The 15,982-nt window shown below is 47.0% G+C and overlaps 1 protein-coding gene across 6 annotated transcripts in view; it reads right to left on the bottom strand.

Annotated features, from left to right (window-relative positions):
• The window catches only part of arap3 (ArfGAP with RhoGAP domain, ankyrin repeat and PH domain 3), a 491,562-nt gene that overhangs the window by 92,828 nt on the left and 382,752 nt on the right, over positions 1-15,982 (bottom strand). For all 6 annotated transcript variants that reach the window (XM_041193181.1, XM_041193177.1, XM_041193179.1 and 3 more), the window contains 6 exons: positions 15,482-15,635; positions 10,648-10,750; positions 10,101-10,299; positions 7,396-7,459; positions 6,553-6,716; positions 4,378-4,590 (listed from right to left, as the gene is read on the bottom strand). In XM_041193181.1, the coding sequence (XP_041049115.1) occupies positions 4,378-4,590; positions 6,553-6,716; positions 7,396-7,459; positions 10,101-10,299; positions 10,648-10,750; positions 15,482-15,635 (897 nt within the window). The remainder of the gene's footprint in view (positions 1-4,377; positions 4,591-6,552; positions 6,717-7,395; positions 7,460-10,100; positions 10,300-10,647; positions 10,751-15,481; positions 15,636-15,982) is intronic.

Here is a 15,982-nt window from a genome sequence, read left to right on the forward strand (position 1 = left end):
GCTGCAATGCACTAATTATCTCTACTTTGGTTCACAGGGAGCCCTGCCAAGTGACCGACACCCTCAGCCAGCCAGTCCCTCAGCTCCATCCACACCCTCACCTCCAGCCAAGAGGACACCTCCTCCAGTGAAGTGCTAGAAATAAATAGCCTAGAAGACCCATCACAGCGCTTACCCACACCTTCCACCAGCGCAGAGACACACACCTCGGTGGAACCTAGATCTAGAGCAGGCTTGGGTTCACAATCTGGTGGTCACCACACGGACATGTGTCCACAGCAGGAGGAGGCAGGTTCACCTGAGCTCCCGGCCATTTGGAGGACTTCTGGGGAAGAGGTCCAAGTTAGATGACGAGCATCTGGATTCGGCCTTTCAATTCATCGTGGAGAGTCAGTAGAAGGTGTGGGAACATCATACAGCCCTCAACAGAGTGGCATGTGAGTTGGAGAAGTGCGTCCGTCTGCTCTCTGATGGTGGTGCCCACATGTGCACATATGGAGGTCTCCATGGAGAAGATGCCGGATACCATGAAGACCCTGGTCCAGCAGAATGTGGAGATGCGCGCAGACCTGCACTTCATCACGGGAACCATGAGTGAGTTCCGGCAGTGGCAACGCAAGAGGGAAACAGGGCACCTCTATAACCCTCCAGATGCTCCTTCCCCTCAAGGAGTCAGACCAGGACCCTCAGGCATCCAAAGGGAGGAGGAGTGGCACATGGACACCCCAGGTCATCCACTCAGGAATCTCAGAGGCTGCCCTTTCCCTCCAAGTCCTCTTTACTTGCGACCCCCTCAAACTCATCCCTTGTCACCGCATGGGGAGCAGCTGGCCCACAGGAGTACAGTCAAAGCAAGATGGGACCCTCAAGCCCTCGGCTCTCCAGAGGACCCACTCCGCCGACATCAGAGCCATCAGGGCCAACCATTGCACAGGCTGTCTCCACCCTGCTGCGGATGTCAGGGCAGCACCTAGAAAGCTAAGGCATTCAAAAGTTAAGAAGCTCTGATCACAGTTGGTTGCACAGGTGAACACATTTTGTCACTTTACAATCTGGAAACATTCACTTTCACTGAGTAATGTGTAATGGGTGTCTGAAGCAATCATGATGGAGGAAGGACTAAGGGGTGGGGAGGCTTCATTGATAGGCTTTACGAGTCCTCCCCCTGCATCCTCCTGACAAAGAGTTCAGCTGCACACAGCAGGCCCACAAGTGATTCTGGAGGGTGAAGTGTGTGTGAGGCAGGGCCCTTTGGAGCCTCGTACAAGCGTCTCCCACGCATGTGGATCCTTCCCCCTTCACACTCATCGCAATGTCCTGAGCATTTTCAGTGCTGCCTGTTGGGGTTCACTTTCAGTTGTCCATCTGAGCCAACCAGCATCTCCATCCGCCCACTGATCACACTCCCATGCAGCACCTGATCTCGCCCACCACGATACTCATTTCACTTTCGATTTAACAAGCATGGTAATGCTACAATTTTTCATGCACTCCCCCATCCTTTCTTCTCCCCTAGTCGCCCATTTCCTTTCCCCCATCACTGTCAACACCCCCCGGCATCACCTTCCACCTCCCCTCTGTGATTTACCAGCCTCAACCCTTCTCCATCGGGGATGTCAAGGTGAACTTGCACGTTCCCTTCCTTCCTGAAAATCCCACTCCCTCCACATTCACCTCCCCAACCTCCTCCTTCTCAGACACAGGCCTGTGTCTGCCTCCGAGACCCCACCAACCACCCCTGCTGTCCCTTCTACTGATACCGTTGTATCCTCACACTCTCACCTTATTGCCTCACTCTGCCCTCGGTCATTCTCACCATTCCCTCATACCACGCCCACACTCAGTTTGCTCCCCAGGAGGCAGTCATGGACTCATCAGAGACCTCCCTTGCACGTTCACATGGACATCCCCGTCCCCTTGGAACTCCTTCCCCACCCCATCATCCTCCCCACCCCACCCCTGGAAATCCTTCTCCTCAGACTCTCCCCACCCCTTAGTCCTTCCTCCATCATGATTGCTTCAGACACCCATACTTCATCCTCCACCCTTACTCCTTCCCCCTTCCCAACTCCTTCCTCCACTCTTACTCTTTGCTCTCCCAAATTCCTCTCCTCTCTGCACTCCTTCTTCCCACCGGACTCCTCCCTCCCCCTGGACTCCTTCCCCCATCCGAACTCCTTCCCTTACACCTTCCTCCCCCCTTACACCTATCTCTCCAGTTGCTACCTTCTCCATTGTTAACCCCTCCTCCTCCCCGTAGAACCCTCAACCAATCTCATCCTCCCAACACCTTCATTCCCCCCCCCAACCTCACACCCCCCCCGACACCTTAGTTCCCCCCAACAACCTCACCCCCAACGACACCTTTTCCTCTCCCAGTCGATCCTAGACCTTCCTCTCCCACCCCCCAGTACATCCTCCTCTCCAAAACACAGCTGGAGCTTCTTCTCCACCCCCTTGACCATCATCATTTGTGAGCAGACCCTCATTGGTGACTTTCCACCTTCCGCAAGCTGCTTCGCGGTGGAGCCATGTCCATGAGAATCTACTCAGCATGTCATGGATGCTCCTCCGGTCTGCTGTTGGTTTTGGGCTCCAGCGTCTTCTGTTCCTCAGATGTCCGCGATGTGAGCAAGTCCTTGGCCATAAGTCCCGACTTCTGTATTTCACACTTGTGAAGACGTGTTCTGCACCGGCATGTTTCCCCGCCAATGTGGGTGGACGATCCAGCGGGAGGGATGATTCCAGCGGGCTGGCCTTATAATGATATGGAGATGATGTTCCAGGCATCCGAATGCAGCCTGCCATTGACAGGCAGTGTGGATGATTGCAAACAGGTTTCACAACATTGTGAAACTGATTTTTGTCTGCTCAAACCTCCAACATGCCCGACACCAATGGGCACAGAAAATTCCCAATGTCTAACACAGGCCTGAGATCTCTAACAAGGTCGATCTTAGTTCCAAAAAAATCATGGAGATTTATCAAGGATGGTTCCTTAAAGAAAAAAATTAAGTTACACTGGTTACTATATCGATGGCAATGGATAGAGTGGACTGGATGCTGAATGTCTCAATTTATTCAGTTATTCTGTGTTGCCAGAAGGGAGTCCCATTCAATGGAGGCATAAGTTGGAAACAAATAATTATATAATAGCATATCAACAATTCTCCAACCCAATGCTCTTGCCAAGCCAGATTCCATATTGTCAACACAGGGTTGATGAATAAACCCTATGCTCCTTAAGGCAGCTCACCACTACCTTCTCAAGGGCAGATATGGTTGACAAATACATGTTGGCCTTGACAGCGACGTTCATGTCCCATGAAGAAATGAGAAACAAATGTATAGCTAGAACTTTGGAAGGGGTTGGTAAAAATGAAACTTCCTTTTTTGCTTGGTCAAACACTCAAATTTTGGGTTGCAGTCTATAAGCATTCCTGCATAATTTTTAATAAATTAATTCTTTGGATGTGGGCATTGCTGGCAATGCCAACATTTATTACCCATCCCTAATTGCCCTTGAGAAGGTGGTGGTGAACCATCTACTACTTTGTGGCTATAGGCCATTTCAGAGGGCAGTTAAGACACATTGCTGTGGGTCTGGAATCGCATATAGGCCAGACTGGGTAAGGACAGCAGATTTCCTTCCCGAAAGGACAATAGTGAATCAGATGTGTTTTTACTACAATCTGGTAGTTTAATTATTATTAATGAGACCACCATTTTATTCCAGAATCATTAATTAATTGAATTTTGTCGGGCTCCAGCATCTTCCGTTCCTCAGATTCCCGCGATGTGAACAAGGCCCTGATGATAATCCTGACTTCCGCACGTCACACATATCAAGGCATGTTCTGCACAGGCGTGTTTTCCCATCAATGTGGGTGGACGATCCAGTGGTACGAGGAACGGTGAGAAAGACTGAGGGCACAGTGAGGCAGTAAGGTGTGAGGGTGAGGGTGTGATGGTATCGGTAGAAAGGATGGCAAGGGTGGTTTGTGGGGACTCCTGAGGCAGACATGGACTCTGGGGGTGAGAAGGAGGAGGTCGGGGAGGTTAATGTGGATGGGGGTGGGATTCTTGTCATTGCTATGGTAGGATTTGAACTCAAGGCTCTGGAACATTAGTCCAAGAACATTATCACTATACCTTCATTCCCTGATAAACATGTTGCAACTCATTCACAAAAAATGCAAATGTGAGAGGTAGTTTACTGTCGACAGAAACTAGCTCCACTTGGAAATGAGCAGCAATAAGTCCCCTGTTAGCTATCGGCTTACATCAAATAGGCTTATCAATTAACGGAAAAGGAATATACTTAGAAACTAATTTGAAACACATCCCTTGGCAACACTGCACCAAGTGGCAACTCACCTGCAGCTTCTTTCCATTGCGAGTGGAGTTCCATCATAAAAACTGGGTCATCAACTTCTCTGAAAAACCTCTTGAGAACATCAGTGACATCCTCGATGAAGTGCTCCCCTGCACGGAGCTTCACATTCCTGGCATCTTTTCGAAACTCGTCCATCAGGTGTTTGATGCGTGACTTGGCTCCATTCTTCCTGTAAATTCCCTCATGCCGCAGCCCTGTGAGAAACTGCAGGGTTACACTGTGCTCCGCTAGTTAGTGACACTTTGTCTTCAGCCTGGGCCACAGATCAATAATTTGTGGTATTCCTCTCTGCAGTGAATGCACAACCACAACTAGAGTATTGCATCCAGCTCTGGTCACCACACTTTAGGAAGGATGTGAGGGTCCTTGAGAAGGAGCAAAGGAGATTTAGCAGAATGGTTCCAGGGGTGAGAGATTTTGGTTGCAATTTAGGTTGGAGAAGCTGGGATTGTTCTCCTTGAAGTAAAGGAGATTGAGGGGAGATGACAGGTTAGATAAGATAGATAAAGGGAAGCTGTTACCATTAACTGGTCATACAGAGACTGGGGGAACAAATTTAAGGTTTTGGACATCAGTTACGGTAGGGTTGGGAGAGGGGGAGAATGTGAGGAAGAATTTTTTTTAAAAGTCAGTGCTGATGACCTGGAACTTGCTGCCAATAAAGGTGATGGAAACAAAGGTGATGGATGATTTTGAAAGTGCCATTCTGGTCGCCACATTATAGGAAGGATGTGATTGCACTGGAGGGGGTGCAGAGGAGATTCACCAGGATGTTGCCTGGGATGAAACATTTAAGTTATGAAGAGAGGTTGGATAGACTTGGGCTGTTTTCATTGGAGCAGAGAAGACTGAGGGATGACCTGATCGAGGTGTACAAGATTATGAGGGGCATGGACAGGGTGGATAGGGAGCAGCTGTTGCCCTTAGTTAAAGGGTCAGTCACAAGGGGGCATAAGTTCAAGGTGAGGGGCAGGAGGTTTAGGGGGGATGTGAGGAAAAACTTTTTTACCCAGAGGGTGGTGAGGGTCTGGAATGCGCTGCCTGGGAGGGTGGTGGAGGCGGTTTGCCTCACATCCTTTAAAAAGTACCTGGATGAGCGCTTGGCACGTCATAACATTCAAGGCTATGGGCCAAGTGCTGGTAAATGGGATTAGGTAGGTAGGTCAGGTGTTTCTCACGTGTCAGTGGAGACTCGATGGGCTGAAGGTCCCATTCTGCACTGTGATGCTGTGAATTGGATGGCACTTGAGGTAAATAAATTCGGGAAACAGGGATACAGCAGGGAAATGGGACTGACTGGATTGCTCCACATAGAACTGGCATGGACTCAAAGGGCCAAATGGCCTCTTTCTTTGCCATAATGACTCCCTGGGCCAGAATTTAGCTAAAGAGGTAGGTAGCTCAAGTTGGGGCATTTGCTGACTAGCTGCTCCCAGCTGCTGTTTTGAAATTTATATATATATATCATTTTAAAATTTAACTCGGTGAAGTACCAAGCACAGTGCATCGCTAGGAAGGAGGACAAGACATATGAAGCAGTGGGTAAGGGGCTGATATTCCTGCTAATAACTCACCCTTCTGATGCAGGTTCTACTTTGCTGCTGCTTACCTCTCCCTGTGCCCCACCTTGATACTCCCCCCTTAACTAAAACTATTTGATTCACCATTTCACTCCTCTCTGCCAGCAGATTAATGCAGCACTGCAATAAATCAATTTGCTTCAAAGTGAATTTTCTTCCACAAAAGAGAGCTTAACCCAGCAAAGTCAATTCTTCAGTTTCATATGGCCCCACCCACAAAGATCCATCTGGCTGGTGTCAAAATCAAGAAACATTCTTGATTGGGCCACTCAGTGATGACACCATCAGAGCACAGTTGGGTGTCCTCATCTGTGGCTTCCCCCCCCCCACCCCCCACTTCCACCCCACACCCCCACCCAGCAAATGCTGCACTCTATCTGGCCAGGTATTGCAGCAGTATGACTCAGGAATGACTCTTGTATCCTGTGCAGAAATGGTAACCTTCAGTGGAGTGCCTCCCTCACCAGTTTGGGTTACAGGTTGGCAATGCCCCTGCTTCCTGTGCACAGGTCTGCCATTTTAAAAATGAGTATCTAAACTTTGCCCCTGTGCCCTCGTGTGCTGACATTCACTCACCATACTGAGTGATGAAAGCGATGCAGCTGTCGACGATGATGGGGATTTCATTTCTGCTGAGCTGTTGATCACACAATGCATTCCCTCGGCTGCCTGCTGCACTGTGAATATCACTGCACCACACGGAATAATCCAGACGCGTCACTCCATGAAGATACAATGTTCTACAAATACACGGTGGGAGAGCAGGTTACCCTCCAAATATCAAATCCAATATTAATATTGCCCTGGGCTTTTTCTATTCCACAGCTAACCAGCACTTTATCTTTCAGTGAATTTCATTTAAATGTTCCTCAGCATTGTGCAATGGAGTAAGTTTCCCAAGCATTCAAAAAAAGTCAGGGTGGTATGGGGGGAAAGGAGAAAAGATCCCAGTCAGATAGATGCACGGTTACCCTAAAGTAGATGTCTCAAAGAACAGCTACACATTTGTGCTTCAGTTTTATATTACAAAGGAAATGAAGGTCTAGATGAGTTGGGCTACTTCCAATCATCTGCTGTCCACTTTACCATAGGATCTGTGGAAATCCTGGGGAAACAACATTTACCCAGACTGCAAAAGATGGTGTCAATTCAGTATCACCCTCTGTCACAACAGTCAAGGTGAATTCATGCCCCATATTACACAGCGTGCCTTATTGGTACCTACAGAAACAAACAGTCAACGTTCTGGAGAGCAGAAAAATCTGGCAAGGTGTACAGTGCATTTGGAGTGCTGTGGAAAAATGAAGTTAGCTTAAAAGATGTCAGTGTAAGGCATATAAAATGTGTCAAATAATCATTTGTTAAATTGGTTTTGAGTTTTAAAACTGTTGGTTTGTTGAGTGTAGCATAGCGTCTTACCTTTCCTTGTCAACCAGTCGTAAAACTTCTTTCTTCTCACCATCTTCATTCATAACGGTGAAAGCTGTTAGTGAAGGAAGTGCAACAGAGAAAGTCACAATAAGGTCTCTGTAATATGGAGCAACCTTTAATGAATATGCCCAACAGGTATCAACACATGATCATTCAATCATCCCTCCCTATTACAAACACCACACCGGGTACTGGGTATGTTCTGTACTGAACTATGGATGTCAAAGGAGAATTAAATTATTCACGCATATGGATTTCTAAAAATAAACCTGTCTCCCCCATCACCCACATCTAGAGATGTGACATATAGGGGAGGACTTTTCCATTGTCCGGTGGGCTTGGCAGGGGTGCTCAGCAAACCAACGCTGCCCGCGATTGGGGCTGGGCGCAATTTCATGCTGGCAAGCCAATTAAGGCCTGCCCAGTGGGTACGTGCTCGAAAATCTCCCTGAGGCACAGAGCTGCAGTTTCCAAAGTAAAATAAAAAGGTTTATACAATGTTATAAAACATGTCCCCTCATGTGACTCGGTCACATGATCTGGGACTTGTTATTAATGAAATTTAAAATTTTAAATTTTATTTTTATTTGCTATTGGAAACCTCATCCCGCCCATGGATGAGGTTTCCCAAAAAATGCAAAGGCCGCTTGGCCTTTTCACCTGCTCACCAACCGTAAGTTTGTACAGGCAGCAAAAATATTCTTTTAATTACCTTTTTTATGGCCTTAATAGGCCTTTTAATTGTCAGTGTGGGCATACTGCTGACTCCAGCATAAGCCCGCTGACTGAAATATCGCGCAATTGGTGATATCATTGAGACGCTTGCCTGATGTCATCGAGTGTTATTTACGCACAGTCAGGTTGGTCGCGTGCCCACCCACTGAGCTAAGACCTTGCCCCATAGCAACTGAAGTAGCCACAAAAGTATCGATTCTCAGAGCCTTTGGGGACCTGAACAATACACACAGGTTCACTTACAGCCATAAAGTGGGGCAGACATACAGTTGATCGTCTAGTTTCCCACCTTCATCTCTCTCAAGAGGGGCAGTTAATGCAGGGTGACCCATACTCATTTAGAGGTGAAGTGAAAGACTCTCCTGCATGGGATCTGTGGTCAGCATTTCAGGAATGATCAGTGTTCTTCTGCAAACATCTGAGCCCCTGTTTGGCGGAGGTGATTTGTTGTTCACCCTTTGAGAGTGATATACAGTGTATACAGCTTCCCCTTAACCTGATGCAGAGTAATAGCATTCACAATATTTTAAAAAGACTTCAATAATAATATAGGCCAGGATTTTTAGGATGATAAAAGCAAAATGTATATTTTTCTTTTCCCACCTATTTCTATTATTATTTTTAAATGTATTTCCATCCATTGTTTTATCTCCACCTTTTAGCCTATTTCGATCCCTTCCCCCCTCTCCACTTCAGCTATCTGTCACTTGCTCATCCTGCTTTCTACTCTTAATGTCACCATCAGCACATCCTTTAGCTAATATCACCACCGTCAACACCCCTTTGTCCTTTTGTCTAGGACATCTTTGGTAAACTCTCCTTTGCCTCCACCTATCACTGGCCCCCTATCCAGCTCCACCTGGCCCACCCCCCTCACCAGCTTATATTTCACTTAATTTCTTATTCCTCTTTAGTTCTGATGAAGAGTCATACGGACTCGAAACGTTAACTGTATGCCTCTCCACAGATGCTGTCAGACCTGCTGAGTTTTTCCAGCTATTTTTGATTTTGTTTTTAGGACGGAGTCAGTGGGGAGCCAGCCCACAGCCATTTAATGCTCCAGCAAGTGTTAATTGACTGGAGAAGGGACTTCTGCTCCTTCCTGGTGAGGAGGACCCACCTCAGGGAGCTGCTGGCCAACACTCTAGACCCTGCAGCACCAGCAGCTGCAGTGGCCGGGACTGGGACAGCAGTCAGTCCCCGGACCTTAAGTCCCAGGATTCCAGGAACAGTTAAGTTTTGGGGGTCTTAGGATGAGGTGGGTAGGTGAGGCCTGGGGTGGGGAGGGGTGGTGGTCAGGGGGAATTGGGGTGTTAGCAGAGAGGTCGAGGGTTGGGGGGGTGGGCGAGAGAGGTCCTGCGGTTACCAGACCTTAAGGGAGGTGGAGGTGCGTGTGGGGGTGGGGGTGGGGGGTGGGGGGGGGGGGCGGGGTTTGGGGGTGGGGGGGGAGGGAGCCCAATGTTAAAAGGCAGCTGCTGATGGAGGGACTCCTTCACTCCCCCTCCAACTTCCCACCTGAGGCCTGAAGCTAGTTTATTTTTGGGCTTCCCCCATATCCTGGACCTCATCCCGCTAGCCTGAAAATTGAGGCTGGTGGGAAACAGCTCAAAGTGGTCAATAATTGGTCACTTAGGGCCTCAACTGGGGCAAGTGTGGGTGGGCTGGTCTAGGCCTTGCTTGCCCCAGCATGAAATTGGGGAGAGGTCAAGGCAGATAGGAACCCAGCGGGAAGCCCATCCAAGGAATTTTAAGCTCATCCTCCAACCCCCTGCCTACAAACCCAGCGGGTGACGGAGCATAAGATTCTGCCTGTAGACTATTAACATGACTGAACTCTATCTTTGCAAAGGTTTTGTGATCATCAGTAAACTGAAAAATTCTTGAATTTATTATTCTACAACAAACGCAAGACATACTCCCAATTCAGATACTGAAGTATTGGTGTTAATGGCACTCACTGAGTTCCTGGAGTCTCTTTAGGTGAACGCTCTCCTCCACCAATCCTCCCTCTTCAGAGCAAAATATCAGGTTGGATTTTTTAAGTATGAACCAGCCCTCCTGCCATTGTTCAGGATTCCGCATGGATTTATAACGTAGTTTTCCAATTCGATCAAACTGGCGATTCAACAAGCTGTGCAGGCTAGCACCAGTGAAGCCCTAAATTCGAGGAGACACAGTCACTTTAGACAACTACTTCCTTAACGACAGTAAATTTTTGTGGAAATTTTGTGGACCTTTACCAAAGGGAAATAAAGTGATTGTATTCACCTGCTGCCAAACAATGGCATCACACAATAACATTCTTTGATTGCCTTGTGATGCAAAACTTAAATTCTGACAAAAATAAAATGTGTTGGAAATATTACATAGAAAAGTCAACATTTGTAAAGACAAATTGTAAATTTGATTGGATTTCTTATTGGATTTATAAAAATCACTCAATCTTGTGAACAATGGTTTTGGTAGGTACCTCTCGAGAATTGGAAAAGGAAGGTTGTAAGGTACCTTTGCGATGGAGCTTGTCCACATCTGCAGGATTTCAGGGTTGTCTGTACCAAACTGGAAGAGCTTTTCTGACGATAGGAAAATTTCAAATGTGCACCGAAACCTAAAGCAAATAGAAAAGAAAACTAACTGAGCAGAACCACCAGGCCATTAAGCCATTAAAAGCAGAACAATGACCTGGTGAAGACACTTATTAATGTATTACACTCTGTGGTATAAATAACTAAGAGCTGGAAATTATGCTGAGATAATGTCTTGTGAAAACGTCCATGTCTGACAAAGTCTCTTATTTTGGAACTGTAGTCAGACTCGCTCATTTCTTTCAATGGTAAATAACTTCTGCTCATGGACATCGATAAAGTTGATGTTCATGGAATCTCTATAATTTTTATATATCGAAGCACTCTTCTTTTGAAAGCAAGTGCCTTGGATCATTTCACAGAACATAGAAATATGTCATATAGATGTTATTCCAAGCTGGGCACTTCACAGCAATTTGACCACTGAAACTCATTGCTCGTTGAACGGGTACTTGTCAATGTTCACTGGGATACAACAGTAAATAATGGCAAAGTTATTCATTAATTCATAACAAGCCCCTGAACCCGATGTTCTGTTCAATAGGATAGCAGGACTTGCTCCGAATCAAGACAGGCGCAGCTACATTTTGGATGTTTGCACAAAGCAGGATGTGGGAGGACAGCAGGAATGCGCTGGAATAGTGGAGTCTAGAAAGTAAAGAAAGCACGAACAAGGAACAAATGAGCTGAGAGAGGGACAAAGTTGGGCAAGGTGAACATAAGTGGTCTCAGTGATGGCAGGAATATGAGGTCACAACATTCAAGAAGTTAAACAACTCCACTGGATTCACTCTTCATGCCCTCCTCTGCACCACATGTGCAACGTGGCAGCAGTGTATCCTGCAGCAGGATGTGCAGTGTATCCTGCAGTGTATCAGTGCAGTGTATCAGCAGTGTATCCTGCAGTGTATCCTGCAGTGTATCCTGCAGTGTATCCTGCAGTGTATCCTGCAGCAGGATGTGCAGTGTATCCTGCAGTGTATCAGTGCAGTGTATCAGCAGTGTATCCTGCAGTGTATCCTGCAGTGTATCCTGCAGCAGGATGTGCAGTGTATCCTGCAGTGTATCAATGCAGTGTATCAGCAGTGTATCCTGCAGCATGATGTGCAGTGTATTGTGCAGTGTATCCTGCAGTGTATCAGTGCAGTGTATCCTGCAGTGTATCAGCAGTGTATCCTGCAGCAGGATGTACAGTGTATCCTGAGGTGTATCAGCAGTGTATCCTGCAGCAGGATGTGCAGTGTATCCTGAGGTGTATCAGTGCAGTGTATCAGCAGTGTATCCTGCAGCAGGATGTGCAGTGTATCCTGCAGTGTATCAGTGCAGTGTATCAGCAGTGTATCTTGTAGCAGGATGTGCAGTGTATTGTGCAGTGTATCCTGCAGCAGGATGTACAGTGTATTCTGAGGTGTATCAGCAGTGTATCCTGCAGCAGGATGTGCAGTGTATCCTGCGGTGTATCAGCAGTGTATCCTGCAGCAGGATGTGCAGTGTATCCTGCAGTGTATCAGCAGTGTATCCTGCAGTGTATACTGCAGCAGGATGCATTGTAGCTCCTCATTAAACTTTGTTTTATTCTTTCAATGCACGCATGGCTGACAAGTCCAGCATTTGTTGCCCATGCCTAATTGCCCTTGAGAAGGTGGTGGTGAGCCAAATTCTTGAATTGCTGCAGTCCATCTGGTGTCGGGGCACCCTCAGTGCTGTTGGAAGGGAGATCTAGGATTTTGATCCAGTGACAGTGAAGGAATGGCGATAAATTTCCAAGTCAGGATGATGAGTGGCTTGGGGGGGAGGGGGCGGAACTTGCAGGTGGTGGTGTTCGCATGTGTCTGAGGTCCTGCTCCTCCTAGGTGGTAGAGGTTGCAGGTTTGCAAGGTGCTGTCAAAGCAGCGCTGCTGAGTTCCTGCAGTGCATCTTATAGATGGTACACACTGCTACCACTGTGCGGTGGTGGAGGAGGGAGTGAATGTTTAAGATGGCAGATGGGGCTGATCAAGCGGCCAGCTTTGTCCTGGATGGAGTTGAGCTTCTTGCGTGTTGCTGGAGCCAGGAGATGGCCATTGCCTGACACTTGTGTGCTAATTACTTCCCATTTATCAGCCCAAGACTGATTGCTGTTCAGGTCTTGCTGCATATGATCGCAGACTGTTTCAGTATCTGAGGAGTCACAAATGGTATTGAACACTTTGCAACCATCAGCGAACATCCCGATTTTTGACCATATGATGAAGGGAAGGTAATTGATGAGCAGCTGAAAATGGTTGGGCCTGGGACACTATCCTGAGGTATTCCTGCAGTGGTCCTGGGGCTGAGATGATTAGCTTCGAACAACCACAGCCATTTCTCTTTATGCTCAGTATGATGCCAACCAGTGGAGAGTTTTCTCTCTAATTCCCATTGGCTTCAATTTTGCTTGGGCTTCTCAATGCTGCACTTGGTCAAATGCTACCTTGATGCTAAGGGCAGTCACTCTCACCTCACGTATTGAGTTCAACTCTTTTGTCCAGTTGGGACCAGGGTTGTAATGAGGTCAGGAGCTGAGTGATGATGGCGGAACCCAAACTGAGCATCAGTGAGCAGGTTATTGCTGTGTAAGTGCTGCTTGATAGCACCTTCAACAACATCTTCCAACACTTTGCTGATGATCGAGAACAGACTGATGGGGCAGGAATTGACTGGATTGGGTTTGTCCTGCTTTTTGTGGACAGGACGTACCTGGACAATTTTTGACATTGTCAAGTAGATGCCAGGGTTGTAGCTGTGCTGGAACAGCTTGGCCAGGAGAATGGCTAGTTCTGGAGCACAAGTCTTCTGTACTATTGCCGGAATATTGTCAAAGCCCGTAGACTTTGCAGTATCCAGTGCCTCAGGCTGATTCTTGATATCACATAGAGTGAATAGAATTGGATGAAGATTGGCACCTGTGATGCTGGGGACCTCTGGAAGAGGCCGAGATGGATCATCCACTTGGCACTTCTGGCTGAAGATATTTGAAAATGTTTTGCACTGACGTGCTGGGCTCCCCCATCATTGATCATGGGGATATTTGCGGAGCCTCCTCATCCTGTAAATTGTTTAATTGTCCACCACCATTCATGACTGGATGTAGCAGGTCTGCAGAATTTTAATTTAATCCATTGGTTGTGGGATCACTTAGCTCTGTCTGTTGTCAACTGCTTCTGCTGTTTAGCATGCGAGCCTTTCCATGTTGTGGCTTTACCAGACTGGCATCTCACTTTTAGGGATGCCTGGTGCTGCTCCTGGCAAGACCTCTTCATTGAGCCAGGTTGATTCCCTGACAATGGTAGAGTGAAGGGTATACCAAGCCAAGAGTTTACCTGCTGCAGTAACTCCTGGCCCTGCAACCTCTGCCAGGAAGTAGGATGAAAGAAACAAGATTCTGAGGACAGTATCCATCCCAAGTTCTCTTCTGGGTTCTCACCACCCATTGGTGATATCCTTTCATAGAGTTATGGGTTTTACTGTGAGCTTCAGGAACCTAACGTCAGAATGAAATGGGGTCTGGAAGCCTGAGGTGACCTTCTAATTGGCCGCTTCCAGGCTCAACATCCAATTAAGGATGGCAGGCAAGCTCCCAATGCTGCCACCTAAACAGAGGGTAGTCCCACCAGGAGAAGTGCGTACTGCAAATGCAGGTCAGGGATTGCTGCAACATGGAGGTGGCACTGACGGGTAAGTGAAAAAAAAAGTTGTGAAGGACCCAGGATTAGAGGTCCCTTGGAAGGGGAAAGCCCTCTGGGGTTTTGGGGGGGGGTTGGATCCTGAGAATGAAGTTTCGTTCATGCGGCTCCATCAAATGGGCTATGGAGTCTCTGGGAGGTCACCTTCATTCAGTTAGCTGTCTCCCCACCCAGTAAGGGGGTAGGGGAGTGGGGGAGATGCTCAGTCACTGGCAAAATCCCAATGCCCTGAAGAATTCACTCTAATTGGGTCCTTAAGTATATAAATTGGCTGCCTGCCTTTGCAATGAATGCAGCTGACTCAGGTCCCAGATTGTTGGGAAATTTCCCAGGTGCTGGGAATGTGTCAGGGAGCTGTTGGCTCCCCACTATTTTGTCACCCCTTCTTACCTCTGTTTCTGCCACAATGGGACCAGTACAATTAGAGTCACAGTGTCATTATGGCAAAGAAGGAGGCCATTCAGCCCACCAAGTCCATACTGGCTCCCTGTGGAGCAATCCAGTCAGTCGCATTCCCCCATTCCACCCCTATAGCCCTACAAATTTATTTTCTTCAAATGTCCATTTCCTTTTGAAATCATTGACCTTCTCGGCTTTCCTTGTGAGTTCCAGGTTTCATCATCACTGGATCAAAGTCCTAGAATTCCCCACCTAGCATCATCATGGGAATAACAAACCATAAGGAATACAATTGTTCAAGAAACCGTACTATTGCCTGATGAGGGCAACAGGCGAATGGGGAATAAATGCACCCTCTTTGCCAGATCATTCACAACCTGAGAAGAAATATATTTCAAAAAGTCCACTCTGTACACAGAGTGCTGGATACACTCAAAGTTAAGTGCTTGGCAGATTTGAAGAGGTTAGGAACTAAAATTGACGACTGGCACCAACATTTTATAAAAAGCAAGCAACTGGGCCAAAAGGACTGCAACCTTTAAAATAATAATTCACAGCAAGAGAATACTGTTGATGTCTGTGTACTCTCCATCTTTAGAGAGTCTACATGCTCTCCTGATGTTACAAAGAGCTTGGACTAATTCCCAGTACCTGTCTATAGGGCCAGGGTTGGTCATCGACTGTGGTCTGGTTACTCCGATACAAACAATATCACTCATTTCAATTTTGCCAGTTGGTTCAGGACTCTTGTCTGTTTCATAGAAAAGAAGGGACCTGTCCAAAAAGCACCACTGTTTTTGGAATTCTATGAGAAAACACATTGCAAACAACATGGTCAATTTGAAATTAAACATTTGCAGCATAAGTGCATTTTTGTTCAAGAAATAACGTTTGTTCCCATAAATAGTTGGGAAACTTGTCATGCCTGTCAGTTAGACACCAGTTTCTCAGCTCTGGAACCTGAGTTCAAACCCTAGCCACTTGGAGAAGTGTGGGTATACTCTGTAATGTAAGAGTCCAATGTCAAATAAGTTTGGCAATCTTAACTCAGCTTGTAGTGTGTTTGGGTCTAGAGTTTTCAGTCCCTGATTTTTAAGTAATTGCAGATCTTGCTAGCGTGTGTGGTTATAGTAAGACTGCTCAACCAACAAC

This window comes from Carcharodon carcharias, chromosome 8, assembly GCF_017639515.1.
Source record: "Carcharodon carcharias isolate sCarCar2 chromosome 8, sCarCar2.pri, whole genome shotgun sequence".
In the NCBI taxonomy this organism is placed as follows: Eukaryota; Metazoa; Chordata; class Chondrichthyes; order Lamniformes; family Lamnidae; genus Carcharodon; species Carcharodon carcharias.